The sequence below is a fragment of the Vidua chalybeata genome, chromosome 16 (genome assembly GCF_026979565.1).
Source record: "Vidua chalybeata isolate OUT-0048 chromosome 16, bVidCha1 merged haplotype, whole genome shotgun sequence".
Classification (NCBI taxonomy): Eukaryota; Metazoa; Chordata; class Aves; order Passeriformes; family Viduidae; genus Vidua; species Vidua chalybeata.
The window spans coordinates 2,599,282-2,619,817 of record NC_071545.1 but is presented as its reverse complement, the minus strand read 5'-3'; the positions used below and the strand labels follow the sequence as shown (position 1 = coordinate 2,619,817).

The following is a 20,536-nucleotide window of genomic DNA, read 5'->3' as shown; positions in this document are numbered from 1 at the left end:
GGGGCTCCAAAAGAGCTGGAGAGGGACTGGGCACAAGGGGATAGAGTGTCAGAACAAGGGAGAATGGCTTCGAACTGCAAGAGGGGAAATTAAGCTTATACAGAAGAAACTCTTCCCTGTGAGGGCGGGCAGGCCCTGGCACAGGGTGAATTCCCAGAGCAGCTGTGGCTGCCCCTGGATCCCTGGCAGTGTCCAAGGCCAGGCTGGACGGGGCTTGGAGCAGCCTGGTCTGGTGGAAGGTGTCCCTGCCCAGAGCAGAGAGCCCTTCCAGCCCAAACCGTGCGGTGACTCCCTTAGTCCGTGGCTCCCCGGAGCTGCCCAGTGCAGCGGCAGCAGGCTCGGCCCGGCCGGGCCCGGCCCCCGGCTGGCCCAGCGCGGCCCAGGCCCGCCCCGCCGCGGCACCGCCCGCCCAGGCCGGCCCGCCCCGCCCGCCGCCGCCAGGTGCCGGAGCCGCCGCCGGGAGCCGGTAGGTGCCTGCGGGCCGTGGGGATCGGTGCGGGACCGGCGGGACCCGGGGGGCCGCGGGGGGAAGGCGGCCCGGGCCCCCTCAGCCCCGGACAGGCCGCGGCGGCCTCCGGGCAGCGGGGCCGGCTGGACATACCGGAGAGAGACACTGAGAACCGGGGGGGACAGCAGGCATGGGGGGACACCGAGAACCGGAGGGGGGATACCGAGCACGGGAGGACACTCGGCACTGGGGAGACGCTGAGCGCAGACGGGGACACAGGCAGGAGAAGACCAGCAGTACGCTCTTGGGAAGAAAAGGGATGGAAATGAAGCCCTGGTTAACTCTGTGAGGAGGGACCAGGCCGAGGGAAGGGCTCGGTGCTCGGCCGTGGCTGGAGCGTTCGCTGCGGAGCCGGGGAGGTACGGCTGGATGGGGACATGGGCCCGGAGAGGAGCGGGAGGCAGCCCTGGCCTCGGACGGGCCTTTAACGCTGACCAAGTGTCGCAGGGTACTGCTAAAATCTTACAAAGCTTCAGCTCTGTGCCCTCAGCAGTGCCGGGAAGGGTTGGGACGGGAGGGCTGAGATGAAATTTAATCGGGTGGAAAGCGAGGTCGTGTACTTGGGAAAAGACTTCCCGGTGTAAGGCGAGCGCTGCTGCCTGGCCGAGGTCATGAGCTGGCGGGGGCTGCAGGGAGGGCACAGCTGAGAGAGGAGCAAATGCCACCCAGACAGATCCCGGGAGAGCAGGGAAGCAGGCCTAGGAACGAATGTGTGTGTTTCCAGTTATCCCTGCTCGGGAGAGACTAGCTCGCCCAGTGGTCAGGGATGACGAGCCCATTTTAGAGGAGCCGAAAGAAGCTAAGATGTCTTGACAAGCAGGAAGAGAGATGATGATGGTGAGGATGATTTTGGCACATTGGCAGTGTGAAATGAAGAGAGATCCTTCAGTTAAGACATAGTGTGGCACAGCGACAAACACCTAGGAATAAAGATTAGTGAGAAGTTGTGGGGTTTTTAACCATTAAAATTGTGAGATCTGGGTTCTCCCTCCCAAGGGGACTGGAAAGGCAGAGGGTGGCAGCTGTAAGGCAGTGTTTGGTTGCTTTAGAAAAAGTACAGGGGGGGTGGTGGTGGTTGCTGCTCAACAGAGGAATGAGGTTGGGATCCTGGGGAGAGCTCCAGGGCTGTGTAGAGGAGTGGAAACTTGCAGGCTGGGAAGGATGCTGCCATGGCAGTGTCCTCTGGATCCTCCACATGAGCCATGCTCAAGGTTAAACTTCTCCAGGTCCCTGCAAGGGTAGGTTTGTGCCCCTTGGCCTGAGAACTGCTCTGAGGTGGTCTCCTTGCACCAGTGAGAACTGGGGAGGGGACTGGCAGTTGTCACATTCTAGGCTGAGCCTAAAATATCAGGTGGTGGAGATGAGGTCAGGCACAATGGTTTTAAGTAGAAATGTTTTAAATTATAATTCTAGGCGATTTGGGCTGTATGTAGAACTCTCTGAGAAACTCTTTGGGAATATGCACAAGAGCCTCCTGTTTGTTCTCTTCACTCAAAGTACTTAAAAGGGGGCTTTAATTTCAGCAGGGGCCCTGCTGATTTCAGAGTGTGACCAGAGTAGGCAGCAGGGAAAAGTACAGTGAGTATTACACAGACATAGTGTGGTATATAACCACAGTCTGTCATTCATTCATGTTCAGGAGCTAAACAAACTCGTGTGGAAGCACAGGCTGCAAACTTCCCTCTCCCAAAGGCTTCTCTGTCTCAATGTTGTGGTGACATCCATGTGCCCAGGAAATCCCTGGAAGTGTTTAGCCATGTATCTGCTCTGTTCTCCTCAGGTGTTACGTGAGGAGCTAATTCCTGCTTGGAGGCAGGCAGGCGGTGACTTCATGGCTGAGACAAGGGTCAGGGGATGGAGCAGTGTCCCCAGATGTCCCTGAGCAATGCCAAGTGGAGCAAACGTGGTCAGGCCTGCCCAGCTGCTCTTACAGGCTGGTGGAGCTGCCGTGGCCGTGTGTGCTCAGGGCTGACTCAGGCTGGTGCTGGGAATGGGACGTGTGCGTTCCTACCGAGTACCAGAACGTCCTGCCACAGCTGTGACAGGGACAGGTCACACTCAGGGAGCTTCTCTGATTTCAGAACCCTTCCTGATAAGATGGAAGACCGTGCTGAGTTTCTTGTGTTCCCTCAACAGGTCTTTCACCTCAAATTCAGTTCTGAAACTCACTTCTGTGTGTTCCTGTTCTGCTCTGTCTCAGCTGCAGTTACCAAGGGAGAGAGAATGTCTCCCTCAGCACCTGGTGTTGGTTTATGAGAATGTTTGTGAAGGTCATTTCCAAATCAGCTCTTTCTGTGCCTGGGAAGCCACAATGGGCACTGCTTTCCTTCTGGATGAAGCACAGGTGGCAAACACATCCTGGGAGCACAGCTAAGGTGCTCCTGTAGCTGAGGGATGCTCAGGCAGGGCCTAGACTAAAGCCTGTCCACACCATCTCTGTGTTTTGGGGGGGAGTTTGGGTCCTTGTCACGGTGTTGGCACCTGCTGAAGTGTTGCCATTGCCAGTCTTACTCACTAACACAGCCAAATAAGGGATGAAAGTCAATTTATTATGTAAAAGAAGAATATATTTTTCCTTTCACCTGTGAATTTAGCAGATAAATGCATGTGTTTAAAGGATGGTGTTGATCTTCCAGTATGAGGATGAGTGGTTTTGGAAGGAAATACCCAAACTAGTTAGTATCTGCTCTGATCCAGGACTTATTTTCTGCTTGTGAAGAATAGTATGAAATTCAGTGTTCTATGTTTTTGGTACATTGTAAAGCCCTACATTTGATTTCTTGTGATTGCTTTAATCAGGAGAGACTATACTGGATTGAAAGAAACTAATTTTTTTTTAAATAGTGGGTTTTGTGGGGTCTGCAGTGGGGCTGGTGCTTCACTCCTGCCACTCTTACAGGGCTCTGTACCATATGACAGTTTTCCTGTACCTTTCCAGGAAAGGCTGGTGGCTGCCAGGTGAGCCAGAGAGGCAATAAATAGTATTTACATAATCTGGAGATTAAAATAATGACAAAGGCGGCAGGACTGAGCTTCTAGACAGGTGTGCCAGCTTCTCAGAAGGTGTTCTCCCAGAGCAGGCCACACAAAGGTGCTGAACACAAGGTGTGCAGGAGAATCAGGAAACAACAAATAGATGCTGATATGCCTGGTAGCTCTTAGCAGCAGTCAGTGATGTCTTAAAAGGACTGAATTGTGCACTACTCTTCCCTGATACAAGAACAGTAATGGTTTGTAGTGGGAACTTTAGTAGTTCTGCAGATGCTGGAGGTTTTTGGTTGGTTTTGCTTTCACAACCTGATTTTGCAGCTCTTACGTAGGCAAAGACTCCAACCTGGAGCCAATCAACTCTCCTGAAGGTTTCAGAGCAAGGCATCTGAGCACACAAGTGTGCAAACACAGATGTCTGTGTACACTTTTTCCTTCAAAAAACACACAATGAGCAACTTCTGCCTTGGGATGTGATGTTCACTTGGTATTTTCCTGCTGTTCCCAAACAGCACTGGGTATCCATCTCACAGCTGGAGAGAAGCACTTTCATGAGCAGTGTCAGATCTTTACATGCTCTGCATAGAACCTGTCTCCTCTCTGATCAAAGGGAATGCAATTGGAGAGCAGCTGCCATAGGAAACCACAATCAATTTTCTCACCAGAATAAAGTCTCTGAGGAAGGGGGAGCTCAAATTTTATTTCTGGCGTGAAACGCTCAGGGAGACTCTGGGCTGCTGTTATAGTTTTGCTTTGGGCCCCTTCGTTCTGAGCTGCCTTGTGGCTTCAGTCTTAAATTTCTGTATTTGTGGTGGTGAGAAACAGCTGTTTGAGAGCAACCCTGTTCTGGTCATCAGTCTGGGTGGAGGATGGAGGCAGGAGTGAAGTGCTGCATGCTGCACATCTCCACATGAGGCACTTCATTGCAGCTGTCTTTAATCTGGGCCCTCTTAGCAGGCCTGCATTTAGGCTAAGAAAACAAAATAAATAGCTCCAAAAGGTGGCAATGTGATTAACATCTTAGGAACTGTGCAGAGCAGCTGCTGGCCGTGCATGTTTGACTTTTTACCACTTGGCATGATGGAACCTGAGATCATCAGAGAATGAAGAGCTGACATGGGGCTTCCTGTGCAAATTAAGTAATATATTTCATTTTTACTGTGATTATTAAGGTTACTGTGCATTAGTAATAGTTCTATCCTTTGCCTCCTTTATACATAAGAAATTGAATATTACCCAGTTCCCCTATAGATTTTAGTGATGCCTTGTGAAGGCTGACCTAGAACAGAGACTAGACAGAGTTACAGAATAAAGCAGGGATTTTTTAAAAGGCCTCAATGGATCCACCTTGGGCAGCACAAGAGCCCAGCCAGGGCTGCACTCAAGATGAACCAAAATGGTCCTAAAATGCACGAGCGCTCCCGGGGTCTCTCACTTTTATAAGTTCTGGTCCATTTACATATTGGAGTTCATTGTCCAATTCCAGCTTTAGCTTATGAAGTTCCATCCTGCTTGTTTTTCTCTCTTCAGCCCACGTTGTTTATGCTCTTGGGCCTAAGATTTGGATCATTTGTCCTTAGTCCCAAGCTAGAAAAGGAATTGTTTTGTCTCCCTACTCTGTGAAGAGAGCTCACCATCCCATAATATGAAGCTCAGAAGTACACACTAAAGCAGTACAGAATCTGAAACATATAAAAGCTAAAACCTGAGACATCATTAGGATAAAGCATTTGTGCTGAGATGGGGGTCCCACTGCCCTGAACTCTCTCTCCTGTGCATGTTCCTGAACCTTCTTTGATACCCAGTCTCTGCATTTAGAAGGAAAAAAAATTCCCTACCTTGCACTAACAGCCTGGCTCCCTATTAACAGTTTTGGAAGATGTTTTTGGAAGAAGTATTCTGCTTTAAGCTTACACATTTACTGTTCCATCCTGCATTCTGTCTTGCAATCCTAAATTCCATCCATCACACCTTACTGTGATTCATGCACATCAGCCCATGCTGTAGCTGTGTTTCATCTTTCTTTGCTCATTGCATTTTGCAGAGAAATGAATTTCACTCACAGTTTGAACCATGAGAGCCTGTTTGCTTTGGGACAGTTTCCTTGAGCTGTCATTCTGGAGTTTGTGTCAAGGTTGGGCCTACATCTGAAGGGCTTATGGTTTTCCCAGCCATTCCCAGAGCTGGGAAGAGGTGAGCAGTTACACCTGAGCACAGGTGATCTGCCACAGGCTGGGGACAGCAGGCTTTGTCCTGTGGGGATCCACTCCCCACAGGCAGCAGCTCTGAGGGGCTTCTCACTTCCTACCTTTGCAACTTCAATATGACAGTACCTCACAGGGCAAGATAAAATTAATTAAAAGGTGTTTTCCAGATATGTTTTGAAGCATAGCTGCTTGATTGAAAAGATAGATACCCCCCTTCCCTGATTTATGAGGGATCATCAAGGAATTGTATGAAAAATAAGCCCCTCATTGCTCAGAAATCTCTTCCTCCCAGAGCCCCACAGCTGGAGAGCAGGTGTAATCTCTCAGATGATGGTTGAGTGAAGAAGACTACTATCCTGAGGAGAATTATTCTACAATTGATTTGATTTAGGTCACAGAACAAAAATCGTCGTGTGGGAGACTTTTGATGGGGCCAGACAGGCTGTGCTGAGGCTGGATGTGAGATGGGAGCACTTGGCTTTGGCTCATCTGTTCAGAGAGTTGTGGGAAGCCCATCCAAGTCATGTTTTACCTCGTGCCCTTCCACTGTGGGGAAGGGAAATGGCTGCTCACCCTCTGCTAATAGCATCCCTGAGATGGATGTGCTTTTCCAAAGGGAAAGCACTTGCCCAGCCTGTAAATCTTTTGGATGCTAATGCTGCAGAGGAACAAAAATGAAGGCCCAAACTGGGAGCAATTTGTGTCCTGGCAGCCAGGGGCTGGTGCTGGGAAGCACCAGGAACTTTTCCTGGTACAACAATTTGCTTCCCACGAGCAGAGTGAGGGTCAGCTGCATTTTATGGCAGTGCCATTTGTTTGCAGAGCTTTTGAAAATAAAGATTGACTAATATGTTCTGGATTGACTTGTTCATATCTCCAAGACCCAGAACAACTGCTGTCCCATGGTTTTTCTCCTTCCTTTTTGGGTTGGTTTCTTGTGGGTTGTTTCTTTTTTTTCCAAATGGCCATGACTCAGCCCTTCCCTGCTGCTCTCTGAGTTTCCTGGTTTCTGAATAGGCTATTCTTGGGACAGCAATTCCTGACAGATAGGAACAAGGGGAGTGTTGTGTTGTTTTCTTCTCTATTTCTTCTGTGGCCTGCGTAAATGTTCTGCTTCCCTCTGATTTTTGCATTTTCCCCACATTACTGGATTGTCCTAAATTGTTGGATGTCATCTGGGGCACGTTTTTTGCCCTTGTAGCACAGGAGCCCTCTCAGATGTGATCCAGGCTTGCACAGCAGCAGCTTTTCTTTCCCAGCAGGATGGTGGTGACAATCCTGAGCATGGAGGGTTAGACTGCTACAGCTCTGTCTATTGTAAAGCTTCAATCTGCCTTGGTGTAGCCCCTCTGACTCCAAGGAGCTGTGTTTGGCTCTCCAGTGATCTCCTGGGCAAGGGGTAGATCCAGGTGAGGACCAGCACGTGGTGCCACGTCCATGGAGGGTCAGGTGGCTCAGCCTGGCTGTGGGTACATGCTGCCATTGTGTGTACTGTCACAAGCAAAGGGAAAATACCACCTAGAATTTAAAAACAGTGGAAAAAAATCTTTCTGATGGCTTATTTATTGCCCTGCAAATGGCAGAGGCTAGGAAGCTAAAGGATGCTCTTTCTGAAATACTTCATGGTACAGTTACCCAGCCTTTTAAAGAAAAAGCTTTTTGTTCTGAAGTTTATTCCTCTGTAGTGTGGGCTGGGGAAAGTCACCTGCTGTGGCAGGGAGCACCCCCAGTCCAGGTGTGCTGCTCTTGATGTGCAGTTGGAAGTGAATGAGTTGTCTAATATTGAACAACCTTTGCTGGTTGTTCATTAAGAGCTCTTTCTGTCAAGACACAGTTGTATGTGAGGGGGAAATAGCCTAAACTCTTGTATATTTGCCTCAAAAATACAGTTGGCTTTTTGAAAAACCAGCAGGACTCTATGTTTTCTCAAAGCCTGTAGTTACCAAGAGAAATTTCTCAGACTAGAGGGCTCAAAACACAGGGGCAGTGTTCTTCCTTAGCATCCCTCCACGTTTTTGGATATGCTGTATTGTTGTTAAGCCAACCAAGAGAAAAGCTGCTCTGTGTGAGGAGGCTTTGAGAACATTCACTGCCAGATTAAATTAGCCTTTCTGAGAATAAATTAGTCGTTGTGATGCAGGCAGCCCCACTCTGTACAGCTGTAAAATCTGGGCGTGCTGGTACCCGCAGCAGATAAATGATGTGTTCAGGGCTGTGCTGTTAACAGGAGATTACATTTCTGGCTGGGGATGAATGAAAAGCAGCCTGTTAGATTTTATTGATTATTTCTTCAAATAAGAAGCATTTCCTTTTGAAGCATTTAATTTTAAAGCATTTCCTTTTAAAAGGAGGGAAAGGAACCTGTGGGATTCAGTGCAGCTCCATCTTGGGAGGAAGTCGTGGACTAGAGCCATGACTAGAGTCACTGCTGCAGTGACTCCAACCTGGGATGCTTTTGAGGTCCTCAGGGGTGCCAGTCACCCAGCTCATGGCGGAAGGGGAGCTGGATCCGTGTGTTGGAGGGAGGATAAAGCCTGGAACATGGAGTAGAGGAGTGCAGTGGGGATGGGATTTTGGCTGCTGCCCACTCTTTTGGGCTTGTGTTTTTAGCTGAGCACTGGATAAAAAGCTGCTGGTGGTTGTGTGCATGCTGCCCTTTTCTTAGAGGCATCTTTGGTTTGCCTCCTAATTAACAAAATGCCTTTATTCTGCTTTGTGCTATATCAGGAAGTGCTCGCAGGAGGCTGGGCCTGTGCTGAAGCCTCAGCTTGTCCTTCCCACCTGCACTGCTGGGACCACTCAGCTCCTCCAGAATCTTCATGTAGTCTTTGAGCAAGCAGGGACTAGAGGCCCTTTCCTGGTGTTAAATATCAGCTTTCCCTGTGCTTGTTGCAGATCTTCCACAGAGATGTCATCTGGAGCGTATTTGTGTTTCGGGAGCAGAGGTTTCCCCCAGAGTTCATGGCTGCCACAGGGGGTGTTAATTTAGCCTTTCAGACTCTCCTTGCCGTGATTCAGGATGGTTTAGCTTGGTGGGAGCTCAGTTGGGAGCTGCCTGCTGGGCTGTTCTGATGTGAGAGAAAACAGTTCCCAGCCGGTTTAGTGTCGTAACTGTGGCAGCTGCTCTGTCTTCCTCAGGCTCAGGAGAGGATTTGAGCGGCTGAGCTGTTTACCTGCCCTGAGGGCATCCTGCTATTATGGGCTTGAATCTTCCCTATCCCATCCTCTGCAGTGGGAGCAGTGACCCTGCCTCAGGACTGCTCCAAGCCCTCTGACCAGCGATGCTTTTCGTGGAGCAGCAGGGCAGTGAGGTGTTGCTGTGACAGAGGAAGGGTTGGGAAGAGCCCAGAGCAGGGACCTGGGGAGGGGTGTTCTGTGTGTAGGGCTGCTTGGGGTCCAGCTCTGTCCTAGATTTTCGGTAGGAGCTTTGGGGAAGGGGTTATGAAGGACTTGGCAGGAACTGGTGCTGCAAATTGAAAACACAGTCGTGGAGGAGTGAAAATGACTTTACTGGACCTGGAAGTCAATGTGGACTAGCCAAGTCTGGTGGGAACTGGAGGAAGAATTGGGGATGGCAGGAGCTCTGTGTAACTTGGGGGTGCCCAGCACTGGGCACACTCAGTGGCTGTTGATTAATCAAGGGTTTTCCCCTCTGGGACATTGTCATCCGTCTTTGAGCAGTCCAAATGAGTTGGGCTTGGGAGCAGGGCAGTGCCAGGTACCCTTCTCCTGTCCAAGTGCCATGGCACAATCCAGCCCCATGCTGGTGGCCCTGGGCAACTCCAGGAGAGGTCCCAGTCTGGAACTGGGAAATTCTGTGGGGGCAAGGAAGTGAGTGTGGTAACACAAATGGCCTCAGCATGGAAGCGTTCCTCCAGTGCACATCTTGGGATGTGTGTGGATGCTCCTTGCTGGCAGTGGGACTCGGGAGAGATCTCAGACCTTACACACACAATCCTGCTGAACCCCAAACCGCACTCCTTTGCAAAGAGTGAGCCTTGGCCTTACATAAAATCGAGTGACACAGAGCACTTCACACTAGTCCTGAAAAAAAGTGCAAGGTGACATTGTACCAGTTAAATCTGAATGTCAGCAGCTTCTCTGGCGCCGAGGCAGGGGAATCTGTGAGCATGGGAAATGCTCGTGCTGGAGACTGGAGCCAGTGCTACAGCAAGCTGCTGCTCTCCTCGGGTAAGGAAACATCAGTGCCATGGCATATGTTTTGTACAGCACTTGAAAATGGATCTGGAATCACCACCAATGTATTCAAAATTATTTCATTGTGTAGCAAAATGTGCAGGGGAATTCTGGATATGCTCTTGGGCTCTGATTAATTCTGAAACTTGAAATGCAAAACTGCTGATCATCTCTGATTCTAATTTCCTCCTCCCTTGGAGCTCTCTGTGTCATTTAACGGACGTCACACATACTCAGTTTGATTCAGCAATGATGTAGCTGTGTTATTTGTCTTTCTGTCAAAAAATTCTATAGAATGAGGGAGAAATGAAAGAGTGAGTGTTTAGAGAAATAAAGTATTTTTAATTTGATGTTGGAAAGGGAATCTATAAAACCCTGGGGTTTGCTGTGAGACATAATGGGTACCCACTGTATATTCACCTTCTCTGTGCTGGTCTCCCCCAGATGGGAGGCAGCAGATGCTGACAGCAGGAGATGCTTTTTTGTGTAGGTAACTGAAGAGCAGTACTTGGTGACTGGGAATGATCTGGGGTTCTCCATGGAGAACCTCCAGGCTGCCCAGTCTCCAAAACCATGAGTGCTGGGAGTGGGAGGGACTGACAGCCTTTGATCCCTTCCTAACTCATCCTTAAGCCTCTGTTCTGGGCTGCCCTCAGAGGTGAGCTCGGATCTGTGACCGTGCTTAAGAGCTGTGGATCTTCCCCCGACCTCCTGAGGCTTCTGCTTGCTGTTAAGCTTCTTGAGCCTGGGGTATTTTTGTTTGCTTGTTTAAATGTACAGCTATTCTTGTTGGCACAGTTGTGTTTCATGCTACATTAAAACACACTGTTGGAGTAGATGTTGCTTGAGATTCTGGCAGGTTGTGTTATCACCATTATTAACAGATATCAAAGGGATGATGTAATGCAGGATGTATCATCTCAGGGGGGAAATTAAGTAGATACAGAGGACTGGAGGCAACAGCTGCTGCTGTCACTGGATGCTTTCCCATGGATGTTATCAAGTGTTAGCTTGGATTCTTTGTGAACTGCAGTGAAAGTCTCATGGAAAAGCTCTCTGCTTCCCCAGGGATTTGGCTTGCAGCACCCTCCTTTTCTCATTTCTCTGGAGCACATTGGTAGGATGCAGAGGAGCTCAGATTTATCTTTAATGTTACTTGAATCACTGCCATGAGCACACCTGGTGTTTTGCAGGCTGTCTTCTCCCGTGCAGCCAGGACATGTGCTGGAAGGGTCTGAACAGTGAGCACCACCTGAGTGGGACAGTGGCAGCCTGTGGGGCAGCCTCCCTGCTGTGTGCTCCCTGCTTGCTCCATGCTCACAAAACTGGCTTTTGGGGGCCAAATTCAGCTGCCCTGGTGGTGCAGAGTGCTCTGCCCACACCTCAACTTTCCCCAGTGTCCTGACACGTGGAAGGGCTGGGGTCCAGTTTTGAAGTGTGTGGGATTGTGACCCCTCCTCCCTTGCAGCCCCTCTGGCTGCTGGATGTCACCGTGAGCTCTTGCCAGCACGTGATGCTTCCCACAGCCATGTGCCACGTCTTGGGAGCCAACAGCAGAGAGAACGAGCAACCCCAGTTTGTTCTTTTCATTTTGGCTGGTTTTTCTTTAAATACTCAGGTTAAGCAGGTCCTGGCAAGGCTGTTTCTGCAGCCCCAGTGTGAAGAGCCAAGAGCGCCTGGTCAGCCGATCCGGAGGCGAACAGCACTGGAGAGAATCCCAGAGGCGGCAGCAGGTCCTGCAGGCACTCCTCCCGCACGTAACCCTTTGTGGGAGTTGCAGATGAAGCCTCCTTGTCTTAAGCAGGGAGGATTTTGTGTCTGGTTTTCCTGATATCCATGCAGAGGAGCTGCTGGAAGTGGTAATTTGAATCTCTGGCCAAGGACAGCTGAGCCGGGGCTTCGCTGTGGAGATTATCTGATTGTGCTTTGGATTTAATGCCCTGAGAAATCTTGTTTTGGATACAGCACCTGGCTACCAGCGAGGATCCTGCTCTGAGGTGATTTGTCTGCTGTGTGACGGTGGCACACAGAAGGTCAAACGATATGTTCAAGGTCCTCAGGTAAATGACTGCAATGGGAAAGCTCCTCTGGAGATTCACGTAGTGGAGAGCAGAGCAGGGAGCTTTGGCTGTCTGACATACCTGGTTCAAATGACGAAAAACCTTCTTCTCCAGTATTCCTTTGTTTTTAAAGGAGAGCTGCTGGCCTGCCTTGCCAGCTGATCTTTCTGTGCCTGCACTGAAGGAGCAGCCTGACCCTCCTGGAAGAAGCAGTTTTCTGCAGCTGAAATCTTAGTGCAGAAGTGTGGAAGGAATCTGCTGTTCTGGGAGCAGCCTGGCTGTTCCCAAACAGTGGGTTTGTGCTCCCTGGCAGTGACTTGGACTTGGGAAAACGCAGCTGAGTTGCTCAGAAAAAGAACAGACCTTTCCTTCAGTCCTTCGCTTGGGTTTCCGTTTCCATCGGTGCCTTGCAGAGCTTTGCAGGCATGCGCCCTCTTGCTGCTTTGGCCGAGACCAGGATGAGGAGTTGAGGAGGTGCTGCCAAGGTTAACAGCGGGTAAAGGAGCTGGTAATGGTCAAGGATTGCCAGGACATCCTTCTCTCTGAAGGAGGCTGAAGCACTCTGTGCTGTTTATTCCTCCCCTCCTGGTTCCGGGGAGGTGGTGTGCAGGCTGGGGGCAGCAAATGCGTATGGGAAGAGGCGAAGCTGAGGGGGAGCTTCGGCTTGCTTGCATAGAAAACATAAAAACCAGGCAGAAATAACCACTGATAGTGCTTGTTCAGCAGAGATTTATGCTGTCTTTCCTTTGGAGGTAAGAGCTGTCCGGTGGGATTGCGCGGGGTGGGAGCTGAGCCACATCCCTGCACGCTGTGCCAGTGGGCACAGCTCAGAGAGGGCAAAGCCCTGTGAGCTCTGGGCACAGCACGGGCAGGGGGCAAAGCCCTGTGAGCTCTGGGCACAGCACAGACGGGGCAAAGCCCTGTGAGCTCTGGGCACAGCACAGACAGGGGGCAAAGCCCTGTGAGCTCTGGGCACAGCACGGGCAGGGGGCAAAGCCCTGTGAGCTCTGGGCACAGCACGGGCAGGGGGCAAAGCCCTGTAGCTCCAGACACAGGTGTAACAAAGGGAACGTGCAGCTCTAGGCTGGGTTTGGAGGTGCTGTTCAGAAATGCCATTGTGGAGGAGGGCGATTGGGATTGGAATTGCCACAGTCAGGGTATGGCTCTGTCCCCCTCAGCACACCCTGCTCCGTTCTCCCTCCTGGCTGCCCCTAAAGCTCCTTTTGAAGAGTAACAGACTTTGGCTCAAATGACATGTTGCCAGCATCTGAGTGGCCTTTTGTGCCTTGCTAGTCTCAGTATATCCCAGTTTCTGAAGCACATAACCTGTGGCACACAGGTATCTTTCCCAGGGCCAGGAAGACTGCGATGGTTTTGGCCACAATGCTGTTCTTCTCTCAGTGGGGGCCCAGCATCTTCAGGACTCTTGGCTTTTAAAGCTGTATTTCCAAAAGCCTGGAAGCTGGAATCTGCATCTCTTTGATGTGCAGTGAAGCTGAAAGTGCTCGTATATTTCTCTCTTATTTATTCATTGAATTTAGTGGTTTCTTTTCTTTTTTAAAATATCAGAAGTTTTTTTTTTTTTTTTTTTTTAATGGAGGAAGAGCTCCAAAAATGTGCAGCCGCAGCTTTTGAAGTGTCAACGTCACCGAACGTGGCTGAGTATGAACAAATTCTGCTTCCTATCTCAGTGGCTGGAGCCACTGCTCCCATGGAGGAAGCAAAGCTGAATTGCTGTGCATCTCAGTTACAAGTGCAGCAGGAGCAAGGACAGCACAGGCTGTTTCAGCTGTGGGATGGATCTCAGTGGTGCTGTGAGGCTGACTCAGAGCTGCTGGGGCCAGCACTGCACCATCAGGGCTCACACGTGAGTTGGACCTGCCAGCATCTGCTCTGCCCTTGCCAGGTTTGTCTCACCCATGGAGATTTCATCTGTGAGGAGGCAGCTTGAAGCACAAACAGCTGCTGCTGGGGAAGAATGGCATGAGCAGAGCAAATCTGAATTATCTGTGTCCATCCTCTTTGTGGCATTATCTATTTTATTTTGTTAGGACCTGTTCTGGTAGCAGGATATTCCCTGGTCCCACTGCACACCGGTTGTTTTGATGAGTGATGCCCACTTTATCTGTTTGGAAGGCAGGTGGGATGTGCAGACCTTTCCTCTTGCCATGTTTGAATCCCAAATTGTTTCTGCAGTGATGTAACAGAGGGAAACACAGCCTGTATGGGATGCTGGACCCTGACACATCAGCTCCTCTCAACACTGCTGGAAGTTGCTTTGTATCAGTTTTGAACATGTCAGTAATGGGAACCAGGGGCTTTGGGGTATTGATTGATGCCCTCTGGACAAGAGCCTGGAATGACAGACAAGGGGAAATGGCTTTACCCTGACAGAGGGCAGGGTTAGATTGGAAAGTGGGAAGAAATTCTTCCCTGTGAGGGTGGGCAGGCCCCAGCACAGGGTGCCCAGAGAAGCTGTGGCTGCCCCTGGATCCCTGGAAATGTCCAAGGCCAGTTTGGACAGGGCTTGGAGCAGCCTGGGACAGTGGAAGGTGTTCCTGCCCATGGCAGGATGTTGTAATGAGATGGGCTTTAAGGTCCTTTCAAACCAAACCGTTCTGGGATTCTACAATCCCTCATTACTGGGCCGGGGCTGCTGGGCACAGGAAGCAGGGGATTAGAAAGCATTGTGTTTCCACAGGCAGGGCTGGGTGCTGCCCCACGGCGCTTCGGCTGTGTGGGAAGCCTCAGACAGACCTCTTGGGGCTGAGAGTTACCCTCTGATCTGAACTGGGGACCTAGAAATCTGTTGCCATCTTCTCACCTAAAAGCTGCCTGGAATGAGATCAGGGAGCACAGAGCCAGGGGAGGACACAGGGATTGAGGCCACAGCCAGGGTGGGCCAAGCCCTTTCTGCGTGGAGGCTGTGATGGAGCTGTGCTGTGCCCCGGCAGGCTAATGGGAATCTTTTCTTATTCATTTTCTTTAGCAAATATCAATTCCCTGGGGGACACAGGGGTCCTTTGCCTGTCTTCTGTGTTTAACTGATTGTGATGATTCTGGTTCCATAGTGGATTCATCCTCTGTAGTTAATTTGCAGAAGAAACCAGTAAAAGCTGTTCTTCCAGTTGAGAAGAGCTAATCTGCATTTGTAGCTGGAAATAGCATCTCCTCTCTCCATCCTGCTATGATAACCAGCTCCTTTTGAGTCTCAGGAGCTTGCAATGTGTCCTTGCTCCAAAGGACCTGCACAAGACACTGGTGATTCCATCAGCTCTTGACCTTAAACCTGGCAATTTTGGAATACTGCAGGGTTGTCAGTGCCAGGGTGGTGAGGGATGCTCTGGGGTAGCTCCTGCCCAGTGCCAGGGGGAAGCTGAGTGCCCTCTGGTGTGGAGCTCTCCATCAGAACTGGGCCAGGTTTTGTGCTGCTCACATTAAGATGAAAGAAAGCACAGGAGAGAAACAGCTTCTAAGAGGCTTAAAAGCAACAGGCTTTCTTTTCCTCCTGGTAAGGGCACACAGCCAACATCTTGCTCTTTACAGATCTCTCTTAATAAGCAGAATATTGCATTAGGAGCAACTGAGCCTGCCAAGTACGAGCAGAAGGGCCCTGCATCCCACAGCTTCCTTCATCCCAGGGCACGTGTGGCTCTGGGACCCAGGGCTGGCACCCTGGTGGCTGCCAGTCCCTCCTGGGCAGGGTGGCAGCATTAATGGCTGGCTCACCCTGGGGCTGTTGCTGGAGTGGCTGGTGGAGGACTCCTCCTCTCCTGCCTTTTCTTGCCAGCTGCTTTGATGGGGGGAGTGAGGCTGGGGAGTGTTGAAAGATTATTATGGGAAAGCAGCATCTGAGCAGGAATGGGAGGAGAACTATTATGTTAGAAAAGCTGTGGGCACAGTTGGCCTGTGAGGGAAGGAAAGCTCCCTGGCAGGCTGGTGTCCCCATGTAAGGACTCTGGGATGCTCTGGTTGCACTGAGCTCATCCAGAATCCCTGCAGGCATGGGGACAGGAAGGTCTGAGGCTCCTGGATGTGCAGGGTTGGTTACTTTGAGAAGAATAAATCCTCCTTTTCTTCACATCCCCACTGAGCTAAAAGGAGCACGGCCCAGTTTGAGCTTTGTAGGTCACTGAAGGAGAAGGCAGGCTCTGCAGTGTGCCTGGAAATGCTCTGTGCCATGGCAACTCTGCTTGCCTGGGCTCTTAAGGAAGAAACTGGAGTGAGAAGCAGGAGGAAGATGACCCCCAGCTGCCCCAGTGTTACTCTTTGAAGCTGTGTGGCTCTAACTCCAGACCGTGGGGGAGAAATTTTAGTCAGGAAATATGGACATCCTGGGGGAGACCCTGTGCCTGTCAGGAATCTGCTCAGCTCCTGGGGGGATCAGAGTGCTCCTTCGTGAGCAGCAACCAGTGATGGTGCTCCTCCAGGGACTGAGTAAATTTCCTGCTACCTTGCAGGAGGCTGCTGGGTGGCAGGGAGTGTGAACTAGGAAAAAAGGAGTAGAATAAAGCAAAGCCATGCAGGTGAGGGAGGATGGGTCTTCCTGCCTTGCTTGCCAAGTCTTTGGCTCTGCTTGACCCTTCAGCTGCAGGTGGCTGAGCCCCATGGGCACCTCTGTGGGCACACCTGCAATGCAGGGCTGGGGCAGCACTGGCTGCCTGGCCTGGTGCCTGTGCAGGCTGTGCCATGCTGGGGAGGTTGGTGTGCTCTGGGCTGGCTGCCCAGCACGTGGCACTGGTGCCTGCAAACGGGACAAGCAGGGTCACATTTGCTCCTGGCCTGCTGGGGTGAAGGATGGAGCTCCCAGCACTGCTCCCTGGGCTCTGACAGCAATGTCACCCTGTCCCATGCCTGATGGCAGCTGTCCCAAGCACTGAGTGGACAGCCTCTCACTTGTATTTCCCAATTTAGTCACATCCTACCAGCTATAACTGAGCCACTAGAAATGGGGAAATCAGGCTTGTTGATGTTGCACTTCCTTGGATCTCAGAGCGTGTCAGTGGGGCTTTGCCACATGCCAAGGACACAGAGCCTCATGCCTGCCATTGAGGGGGCACATGGGGAGGCTCCTGCCTGGGGGAGAGAAGGGGTTTTGTGTGGCAGCCAGGACAATGCTGCAGCTGTGCCTCCTCTCCATCTCTGTCGTTCACTTGCTGTCTCCTTTTACACAGACCCAGTGGAAGAAGCTGCCTTCCAAACTACTCTGCTCAGAGGAGCTGCTTCTCTCAGCTGTCAAGGCCTCTGAGCTGTTGCTGCAGGGAAGAGGACAGGTAAATTCTGCCCCAGGTAAAATAACAGCTTCAGCTGTTAAATCTGGTCTTACCTTAACTCACTGGATTTATTTAGAAATGCTCTGTGGGTTTGCAGCCTCTCTCCCAGAGTTTGTGCTTCAGGCTCAGGGTGGGGGTCCTGCCATCCCTCAGGGCACAGCATTGTGTCACTGAGGGTGGAGGTGGGGGGCAGTGGGCAGCTCTTCCCCTCCTTTGGTACCCCAGCCATGCAGCCAAGTCTTGGCACAGCACATTCCAGCCCAGCACTGCCCTGGAGTGTGGCCACACAGTCCAGAGCTGCCCTGACGAGCTGCTGTGCACCAGGTGGGCTTTGCAGGGAAGCCCCATGGAGCTGGCAGGAAGATTTTACACCTTGGAGTTGCTGCCTGCTCAGAGCCTGTCCAGCTTTGGGGCCATACCCCTGGTTCTGCCTGGGGGGGAAGCTGAGGCTGCTGCAGTGGTGGCACCAGCCCTGTCCTCCTCCGTTACCTGTCACCTCCATCCCAAGCACCATGCCAGCTCCATGTGCCTGTGGCACCAAGGGCTGGTGTCACCTAAAGGCTTCTGTCCCTGCAGGGCTGCCTGGAGCAATGTCCAACGACCCACCCCCACCCTACCCGGGGGGGCCCTCGGCACCGCTGATAGAAGAGAAGCACGGCCCCCCCTCTGCACCAGGTACTGGGGGGTGACAGGACCCAAGAAGTGTGGGTTCCCTGCGACTGCCCTGGCTGTGGCCTCTCCTCACAGCACGCTGGGAAGGGTGCTGCAATGCCTGGCTCCCTCTGTCCCCATGTCACTCTTGGGGGAAGCAGGAGGGGTCCTAGGGGCAATGACAAGAGCAGGAAGCGCTCCCAGCTCAAAGCCTGGCACTGCTCCCTGCTGTGGGGTGAATTTGGGTTTCTTATGGCCCGGAGGAGGATGTGGCTTAAGGGGTTGCCCCCCACCTCTTGCCTCCCTTCCCTGCCTCCTTGGCTGCTGACTATGTTTCCTTTCAGAGGGTGTCACCCCAGTGGTGGGACAGCCCCAGGGGGTTCCTATCCCCCCTCCTGAGTTCGGACCTCCCCCATATGAGCCACCCTCACAGCCGGGGTTCATGCCCCCCCACATGCCCACGGATGGCTCTGGGCCCTATGTGCCACCAGGTGAGTCCTGCAAGGGGTTGGGGGACAGGGGGTGGGGATCGGCAGCAGCACATTTCCTGGTGCCCTGGGGAGTGGGGGGGGACACAAGAGGGGGGGTGGGCTGCCTTTGGAGCTTCCAGCGAGGTTCCTTGGGATGGGGTGGGGGGCACAGTGCCTGTAGCAGGGCTGGCCCCAAGTCTGTACTCAAAGGGCGGTGTTGCAGCAGGGTGGGGGCCTCCCCAAAAAGGATCTGGCCTCTCTTGCCATATACGAAGGTGCTCACTTGTTTGTTTCTCATTCACAGCAGGATACTACCCACCCCCAGGCCCTCACCCCCCCATGGGCTACTACCCTGCTCCAGGCCCCTACCCGTCTCCTGGTGGCCACACGGCCACAGTGCTCGTCCCTCCGGGAGCCGCCACCACAGTCACAGTGCTGCAGGGAGAGATCTTCCAGGGTGCCCCCGTGCAGACGGTGTGTCCCCACTGCCAGCAAGCCATCACCACCAAGATCTCCTATGAGATTGGGCTCATGAGCTTCCTTCTCGGCTTCTTCTGCTGCTTCGTGGGGTAGGTGCTACAAGCAGAGCTGGGACTTTGTGTTGAGTGCTCAGCCTGGTCCTGGGTAGCCCCAGTGCTGGTGGCCTTGGCTGAGCTGTTTGGCACGGTGGGGATCTTGGCACAGAGGTGGCACTGGAGCAGCAGAGGCGTTCCTGGGGTGACAGCCCCTACAATTACTCACATCTCTTGCCCATGGCCCAGAGAGAACCCCATGCCCAGGGGCTGCCCTAGCTCAGCATTTCTGCCTGTCCCTGTGCTCCAGGTGTGATCTCTGCTGCTGCCTGATCCCCTGCCTGTTCGATGACTTCAAGGACGTGACACACACGTGTCCCAACTGCAAGGCCTACATCTACACGTACAAGCGCATGTGCTAACGGCACCCGGGAGCCACTGAACGCCACCGGCCCCGTCCCGCTGCCGTCCGTCTGTCCGTCCCCGCGTGTGCATCGCCCCTCGCTTCCTGCCGGTGGTGTGTATGTGTTATCCCCGGCTCCCTCCCACGCAGAGCTGCCACCACTGCCCCGGCTCTGCTCCTCACTGGGAATAGTTGGATTGGTGACACTGGTGCACAGGGGAGGTGGGCCCAGGCCCCAGATGCTGTGTGGGAGCTGCCCTGCAGTGCACAGGAGTGGGGGGCATTGCTCTGCACCCCATTACACTCCAGGCTGTGAGCGAGGCCCCTCTCACCTGGAAGGACCCTGGGAAGAGCAGCAGCTGCTGGAGGTGCCCACCCCAGTCCCACAGTGCAGAGGGTGCCTGGCTGCAGGGATGTGTTGGGTGAGAGCCCAAGAGGGGACCCAAGCAGCCCATGGTGCCCTCAGGGGATGCAGCACAGCCTTTGCGGCACTTTCAGGAAGGGGCTCAGTGACAAGGAGACAGGGCGGTGCCATGCACCAGGTTTCTGTGTGGTTCATGGCCCCCTCCAGCCCTGTGGCAAAGCCCCTTCCCGAGGGGAGGCAGAGCTGCCTCTAAGCATGGAGAGGGGCCCGGCAGCAGCACTGCACCCTTATCAGCACCTCCGTCCTGCCCGGTGGCCACTCCAGCTGCATGCGCCTCCTCCCAGCCCTGCCGCGGCTCTGGGGGCAGGGACAGCCTCAAGCAGCCCTGGCCCCCCTGGCAACCTGAGAGCCAAAACCACACCCGGCATGTCCTGGCTGCCCGGCACGTAGAGTAGAGCAGTTTGTTACCAGGCTGCAGCTCCAGAGCCGTCCTGGGCCTGGCAGGGTCTGTAGGGTCCTCCTTGCATGGTGGTGTAGGGGGTATTTTTAGCTCACTCACCTGAGCCAGAAGGCAGGGGCAAGCAGGCAGCGACAGGAGCTGCCAGCAGCACTCCCACAGCAGGGGCAAGAGGACCTGGGAGCCAAGATCAGCCTCTCAGGGCTCCTTCTCCCTCCCCTGCCCTGCAGCTCCCAGAGCGAAGTGGGTGGGGAGGGTCTCTCAGTACACAGGTCTGCAAACACAGCCTGACCTGCACAGGCAGCTGCTGTTTGCTCAGGGGTGGAACTGTGGCACTAGTCAGTGTTTTTATGTAAATAAATAACAGACCCTGAACTCATGTGCATATTTTCTTCTTTCCTGCTCAAAATTCACAGCAGATCTGCCTGCAGGGGAGCTGAGGATGA

At 52.6% G+C, this 20,536-nt stretch overlaps 1 protein-coding gene across 8 annotated transcripts; it reads left to right on the top strand.

Moving 5' to 3' along the window:
- The first annotated feature begins 371 nt into the window (after positions 1–371).
- Positions 372–20,469, top strand: CDIP1 (cell death inducing p53 target 1). Of its 8 annotated transcripts, none has more exons than XM_053957326.1 (6): positions 372–466; positions 17,135–17,249; positions 17,810–17,908; positions 18,229–18,375; positions 18,659–18,923; positions 19,177–20,469. In XM_053957326.1, the coding sequence occupies exons 3-6, from the start codon at positions 17,824–17,826 to the stop codon at positions 19,286–19,288; spliced, it is 609 nt and encodes a 202-aa protein (XP_053813301.1). In that variant the 5' UTR covers positions 372–466; positions 17,135–17,249; positions 17,810–17,823; the 3' UTR covers positions 19,289–20,469. The 8 variants fall into 8 exon arrangements, with proteins under 8 accessions (XP_053813301.1, XP_053813303.1, XP_053813308.1 ...); XM_053957328.1 differs by lacking the exon at positions 372–466 and adding an exon at positions 703–867 and having other exon boundaries at positions 17,135–17,233; XM_053957333.1 differs by lacking the exon at positions 372–466 and adding an exon at positions 936–956.
- The last annotated feature ends 67 nt before the right edge of the window (positions 20,470–20,536 follow it).